At 36.8% G+C, this 7,848-nt stretch overlaps 1 protein-coding gene across 2 annotated transcripts in view; it reads right to left on the bottom strand.

The window, feature by feature from the left end:
* Usp15 (ubiquitin specific peptidase 15) overlaps positions 1-7,848 on the bottom strand; it is a 124,500-nt gene that overhangs the window by 91,903 nt on the left and 24,749 nt on the right. For both annotated transcript variants that reach the window (XM_004641637.3, XM_004641636.3), the window contains exon 2: positions 3,393-3,520. In XM_004641637.3, the coding sequence (XP_004641694.1) occupies positions 3,393-3,520 (128 nt within the window). The remainder of the gene's footprint in view (positions 1-3,392; positions 3,521-7,848) is intronic.

Genomic DNA, 7,848 nt, shown 5'->3' with positions numbered 1-7,848 from the left:
GGTTTAAGAGTGTAGGGAGGGTTTGTAAAGCCTTAAAATATATATAAATACTAAAATATAACATCGCTACTTCACTGATTTTCACTTACTGCGGGGGGAGGGGGCGGGCAGCACAGGGAACATAAGCTCCGTGGTTAAGTAGGGACCACGGTACTCTGAATTCTATCTGGCAACTCATAATCTTCATTTATTTAAGGTCTGTTTCTGAAACTTACTTTGTGTCACGTTCTCTTGATTCTTTATTCTTTATGTTTCTTGTACTTTTACATTGTTGGTGTCTGTGCAACTGAAGAAACTGTGACCTCTCTCCTAGTCTTCATGAACTAACTGCCTTTGACAATGAAATAACTTCACTGATCAACTGGCTACAGATTCTGGGAATGCTGAGAGCCTTTCTGTGGACTTGTCTTCTCTGTATTTGCTGTACTTGTGCATGTAGGTTTATAGGAATTCACTGGTTTTTAGTTTCCCAGGAGCCCACATCTCACGCTTATGTTTAATTTTGAAGTCTGGGCTTCTCCTGTCTTGCAGAGTTGGGCTGGACACATCAAGTCACCTGGCCCCTTTCCTTCATTCTTAACTGTACCTACCAAACTACATCAGCCCAATTAGCAAACTGCATGAGATGAAAAAGACATCAGTCATTAAAGCAACATATGGAAAGGAACTGGAGGTTTCCACTCTTCTTCCTGGAAGACAGGCCTCAGGTTCTACACCTCCTTCCAATATTTTTTCTTTGTTCTCAACTTACTTTAAAGGGATCCAAACCATGCTAAATCAGTCAGGTACAGTGAAACATGACAAAAACCAGCCTCCATGCTACTTCATTCAAAGGTCAAAATGTTGGAGGATGTCCTACTACTCTCCTTCCCTCCTGCAAGGAAGACAATGGGTTCTAAGCCCTTTCTCAGTCTCACAAAGACTTCCGGCTATTGCAATTACATTTTCCTTTTATTAATTGAATGCCATCAGAACTATTCTGGTCCCATTTAGAACTCTGTAGAAGGTGAAATAGGCATTCACCCCAGAACTAGGACAGCACACCAAGAAGCTGGGAAGTTTAACATTTGTGCTCCCTTTTTTTCCCCTAAAGGGAGAAGTCCAGGGCTGAGACAATTTTTTAATTAATCTATACCAGTTTTCTGCTCATTTTGGATACTTTACATTCTTAATCAGATCCTAGACTTCCCATATAGGTATTCTGGGTCCGGTATCATTGTGACTGTGGGGCTATTAATAAGGGTTGGGACTTCCTATTGTATCTTGTTCATATCATTCCTCTTTATAGCTTTAAATTATGTCCTTAAGTACTTACATGTAACTATATTCTCTTGGTGAAATGTTCCACACCATTTAGCATTATAAACAATTCTCTACCTCTGTAATGTATTTTTACTCTCAAACTGGTATTAATAAGGTTATTCCAGTTTTGTTTATAGTGCTAACATATGTATTAATGTTTCTATGGCTTCATAACAAATTGTCATGGTAGTTTAAAATAATATCCAATTAATATCTCACAGTTCTCTGGGTCAGCAGATCACATGGGCTCAAGTTAGTTCTGTGCTTGGGTTGTATAAGGCCAAAGTCAGGATGCTAGCTGTATTAGGCTCTTATCTAAAGGGCCTGGGAAGGAATCTGTTCCCAAGCCCAGTCAGGCAGTTAGCTGAACAGTTACTGTTGGTTTCAAGTCTAGTGTCCCATTTTCCAACTAGGGATAAGTGTGAGGCTTCTCTGTTCCTGCAGGTTGCCTACAGCTGTTTCAGATGGCCCCTTCCATCTTCCAAACAGTGTTGTTTTGTCATTTTTATGCTTTGATTCTAATTTTTTCTACCAGAGAGAATTTTTCACTTTTAGGGGGTATATGTGAACAAATTAAGTTACCTGGTAGGGAGCGATATCTCCCACCAGTCCCAGATTCCATCCACTCGAGAGAATTAGTGAAGAGTATCTCTGGGATCTTTAGAACTCTTTGTTTACCATACCATGGCATATTTTCCATCTCTTACTTTTAATTTATCTTTATATGTACAGAGGGTTTCTTATAGACAGCTGACAGATCTAACTTTTTATCCAATCTTACAGTCTCTATCTGTAGCTTTTATTTTTTCTGTTTTTTTGAGATAGGGTCTCCCTTTCTAGTTCAGGATGGCCCTGAACTCACTATCAAATCCAGGCTGGCCTTGAATTTATGACAATTCTCCTGCCTCAGTCTCCCAAGTGCTGAGATTATAGGTGTACACCCCTTGCCCAGCTAATCTCTATCTTTAATTAGGCTGCTTATAAATAAAATGATTATTTATCGAGCTGGATTTTTTTTTAAGAGCTGGGTTTAGATTTACCATCTTGTTACTTGTTTTATATCTGTCTCATTTTCCGCTTTTTTGGATGGAGGATTTTTTTTAAGATTGATACTTCTCATTGGGGGTTATATTTTCCTGATTCTTTGAAGTTCTAAGAATGATCACCCCAATGACCCTTATTTTGTATAATTCTCTCCCTTTTGAGTAGGTAGAACCTGGGGAATAAGATATATGATATGACATGACATGACATGATATGGCAGAAAAGAGCATCCTGGCAATTGTTGGTTTCAAGAAATTAAAAGTACTGTGTTGTTGGATATTAACGTACTCCTATAACATCCTTTAATTCTAAAATTCAGTTAAATACTTTGAAATAACTAAATTATTTGATGCTTTCAAGTTAGCAGGCATGAAAATTAGGAGCAAAACCATTCTCAATAGTTTACATTGTAAATTATAAAATTTCTGCTTGGGCTCCTGGAACACAAATTACCCCTTATTGTAGATGAGCCCTGATGAGAATTTCCTCTTATTCTTTTGGACAGTTCTTTCCCTGGCACTGGGCAGCTCTGTTACACGTAAACACTGACCAGTATTCAGTAAGACTCAAAAGAGACCCTCTGTGGATATCCAGGTTTCTCTTCCTGTTTGGTCTCTCTGGATTTCAGATATTGTCTTCTCAACAAAGGGATACTGCAGGGTCTGCATGGGTTCTCTTTGCTGTGTCTTGTGAAGTTTTTTTTTTGTTTTGTTTTGTTTTGTTTTTTGCAGAACCCTACTGAGCCATCTCCCAGGTCTCTGAAATTTTTGAATATAGTAAGAAGAAACCAATCAGAGAACTCACCTCCTTTGTTTTTCACTTCTTGGGGTCAATTTCTTTATTTGGTGCCCAACAGAGTTACAACTGTTTTTTTTATGACTGATAACAGTTAATCGTAGTAGAACAATTTGAGTTCATTAGATTAAATCTACAATGCAAAGACAGGTTTAACCTATCAATTTAACATTTCCCATACTGCACCCACTGACATTAATACACTAAAATGTAACACATTTACTACTTGTCTAAAGGAAGAAAATAATGACCTTTGAGGAGTCCAGAGTTATCAATGGGTCCAGGATACACATTCTGATCTCCCATCTGGTATTTGTCCCAACTGTCAAAGCCAACATATTTTTTCCACTGTTTGAACCAGCGACTATCCACCAAATACCTAGAAAAGAAAAAAAAAATTGATTAAAAAAAAAAAATCAAGAATAACATGAATGGCAGAAGATCTAATTTTGATAGTTTATTTTATATTAAAGATTGTATCTACTTCAAAGGATTAATGAGAATAACTGTAATGGCACTTAAGAGTTTGCAATAAAAATACATCATTTGTATAAAGTATTATTTCTGTTTACATATTACTTACAAAAATGTGACATAAAAATTTTAAATATTTCCATACTTTATAAAACATGCAAGTGATTGTCAAGAAAATACTTAAGAAAAATTCATTATAAGAATTATTGAAATATATTTTAAAATACAATGGTAAAAAAGAAATATAATACATGGCTCTGTACTAGAAGCTTACACATTTATTTATTTATTTATTTTATTTATTGTTGTGGCACTGGGGATTGAACTCAGGACCTTGTGCTTGCAAGGCAGGCGCTTACACCATTGAGCTATATCTCCAGCCCCCATAGTATGTTCTGGATTTTTTTTTTTTTTTAACTTTTATTTTATTTATTTTTGTCTTTTTGAGACAGGGTCTTGCTATGCAGTTCAGGACAGGCTTGAGCTCACTTTATAGCACAGGATGGTCTCCAACTTGCAATGATCCTCCAGCCTCAGCCTCCTGAGTGCTGGGATTACAGACACGCACCACCACGCATGGTTTACTGGTAACTCTTAACTCATTTACTTCTTTATGCCCTGCCACCTACTCAGACCTTTGATTCCCATTTTGGTTACCATCTCCTGGGCATCCTGGGATAATTTATTCAATAGGGTCCAGGTCAGCCCTAGCCTTCCCATTGTCTATTGGTTGTAAAGCAGTCTCCAACGTTTCACTGTCATAGGATTGTACATCAGTCTTTTGAAGGTAGAATTAACTTCTCCAGGTCTGGGTTCATGATACAGGCAGACAGCAGGCTTAGATAAGTGGTTCAGTATTCTCCAGCCACTACAATCTGCTGCATCTCTCACTCTGTTTCACTGGTGCATTTCTCTCTGGAGGCATCCTGGGTTGCTGGTAGTCACTGCCATATCCAACACAGCTCTCAAAATTCTCAGGGTGGAAGATGGTAGAGGATGAAGATATAAAGCCAAGAGGCAGAAAATGAAAAGCTGAGGTCAGGTGGAGCTCTTTCTCTGGATGGGAGAAAAGGTACCACTTAATGACCAAAGTGGTTTTTTTTTGCACATTCAGTAGATTGAGGTCATGTGACATCCCTCTGTTGAGCAGCTTGTTTGCTTGGCTGGCCCACCTGGTGTTCTCTAGGCTGCAGCAGCTTACTCGTGTGGCTCTTCTTGGGTGCTCTTTGCTTCTCGGGACAGGCCTTGCTCCAGTCCCACCACTGTGATTAATCTCCAGCCTCAGCTGCTCCTCACAAGTCACCATTTGTCTGTAGGTCTAAACCACCCCTCCCATGCAGTGAGTCCAGGCTCAGGGAGAAACTAGTGCCTGGTACCTCCTTCTTGGTTGAAATTTCTTTCTTCTCTCCATGAGCTTTAATTTCACTTCAGATCCACCCTGAGTCCTAAGTACCTACTATCTTCCTTCTTTTCTTACTCACATCGCTATATTCCAATGTCTGGACACCATTATCTTGGAGAGTTTCTTTCTCTGTGACTCACCAATCTGTGATCTTGGATTTTTTTTTTTTTTTTTTTTAAAGAAAGCAAGATTTGCTATTAAAGATTTGTAAAGCTGCCAAAAATAATTATATAACCAAATTTCAAAAATCCTTAAAAATAATTAAGTTTCTTCACCCAAAAAAACAACATCACTATAGCAAAATCTGCTAGGGCATTTTCCTCATATTTAACCAGGATCAGTTACAAACAAAAGTAAAAGCAAATGTTAATGACATGTTTAAATTTCACATACAGATTTTCAAGAGACCATCACTATTATGTTTCTGAGTTTGCCACATATGACATTATAAGAATAAAAACCCATAGTTCTACATGAAAACAGTGAAAGTAAAGGCATCAAACAAAACCTTATAATTATTTTTCTTTTTTTCTATTTCTTTGCAGAACCAGGGATTGAATTCAGGCCCTTGCGCTTGCCAGGGAAGCGCTTATTCTACTGAGCCATCTCCTTGGCCCTCTTTTTAATATTTAAAAAATAATTTATTTGGTACAAGGTCTCACTATGCAGCTCAGACTCATAGTGACCCTCCTGTCTCAGCTTCCCCACTGCTGGGATTACAGGCGTGCACCACCATGCATTACAGTACATATATATAAAGCAATACTATTTAGCCTGAAAAAGGAAATTTACCAAAGGTAGCAACACAGAGAAACCAGGAGGACATTATGCTAAAATAAAATAAACCAGCCAAAGAAAAGACAAATACATGATTCTACTTACATAAGGTCCTTAAAATAGTCCCACAGAAGCAGAGAATAGAATGGTAAGTTGCCAGGTGTTAGGGAAGGGAGAAATAAGTTGTTCAGCAATTATAAAGTTTCGGTTATGCAAGCAAAGTGCTACAGACAGACTTGTAGTACATCCTGTATACAGTTAACAATAATATATTATAGACTAAAAAATGGAGGGTCAAGTGTTCCCATCACAATAAAAAAATTTGACATATTAGAGAACATTTCAAATATAAAGCAAATTGCAGGGAACATCTAAGCACTATTTTGCCTATGCCCAAAGCCAAGTCTATGGTGAGGAAAGTGAGATATTTAGGGACCCCAAGAATGAATGTCCCCTTAAATGTTGTATCATTGGTCTTACTGTACTTCTAACCCTGTGTGAAAGAAGCATTATGTAAACACAACAAATAGCCCACCTGCAGTAAGCCCCACAGGAATGCACAAAACAACTCATGGATCTTCCTAAATTCACCCTGTGAGTTATGATACACATATTCCATATCTGCTGTTAAAATTTCCTGGCAGATTTTACATAACTCTCCTTGTACTACTTTCCAATAATTGATAAGCTGCCTTCAGCTTTCCAGATAAAATGTCATAGTGAGCATAGGAATTATGTGTTTCTTAATAATTTAACACATATAAATCTATGCTACTATTGTTAGCTTTTCTTGGTAAATATGTTAGCGTCAAAGTTTGGAGTTGGCACCTATTCTCAATTTTTCCACACATCTTATGGGTTTTAACTTATTTCTGCATAGCAAGGTGATTTAGAACACAGGCTGTGTTACATCAGAAACAACTATAGAAAACCACAGACAGGGTTTAAAAAATAAATGTGAAGAGCAGGAATATAATTTTTTTTAAATGACAGTATTTTTGTTACCTTAAAATAAAGATGACAAAAGCAAAATATCTTTTTAAATTTTTTTTTTTTTTTTTTTTTTGGAACCGGGGATTGAACTCAGATCCTTGCATTTGCCAGTCAAGTGCTTATCCTACTGAGCCATTTCCCCGGCCTAAAAAATTTTTTTGACAAAATATCTTTAAAAAAGATTAATAACCAGCAAAAGCTAACCACATGCACACAGAATGAAGTCAATTGTAAACTATTAGCAATACTGCAGTCAGCAAAACTGATTAGTGACAGTTAAATGAAATATCAAGTAGAAAATTAAAATCATACTTAGTTTTAGTTGGGATAAAAATTATATACAGAAAAATATATGAAGTGTGCTATCATCTTAGCTCATTATTATTTTATTATCTTTTATATTTCTTTTATTTTCCAAACACATGAACTTGCATTAGACCATAACAAATAGGTCTTGAAGAATTTTTTTTTTTTTGGTGGGGGGAAGCATAATTCATTTGTGATCATTTCTAAATTTGTGAAGTATAATTCTGATACACAGTATTGTATTCAGTTTTAAAATTATTTCCTTTTCACAAGCATAGTAACCACTAAATAAGCCAAAAAAATAAAAATGACAGTGATAGCTCCTATGAAAGGAAAGGCACATAAAATACATATACTGCCTTTAATGTCTTAGAAAATAATATAAACTTTAAAACCTAAAGTGCAGGTTTACTGAAGTATTAAGAAGTATTAACTAAATTTCAGTACCAAACATTACATTAATTAGACTTATAACCACCTAAGGTTTTTTTGGTTTTTTTTAATGTAGTAAGTAGCTGCGGCTGGTGAGATGGCTCAGTAGTCTAAAGCACCTACTTAGAACAAGCTTAGCAAGCACAGGGACCGTGGTTCAATCCCCCAGCACCACATGCCAGCCAGCCCCGCTCCCTGGTGAGTAGCTGCTTGTATTAGATGACAGGATGGTAGCAGAAACAGGAAGGAGAACAAAGTAAGAGGCTGAATTGAAAAACGGATTCAAGTGGGAAGGTGGAAAAAAAGGGCTAAAATTCATTTAA

Source organism: Octodon degus, unplaced genomic scaffold (assembly GCF_000260255.1).
Source record: "Octodon degus isolate 3935 unplaced genomic scaffold, OctDeg1.0 scaffold00139, whole genome shotgun sequence".
Classification (NCBI taxonomy): Eukaryota; Metazoa; Chordata; class Mammalia; order Rodentia; family Octodontidae; genus Octodon; species Octodon degus.
Note: the sequence above shows the minus strand (reverse complement) of the source record. Positions and strands in the feature narration are given on the sequence as shown.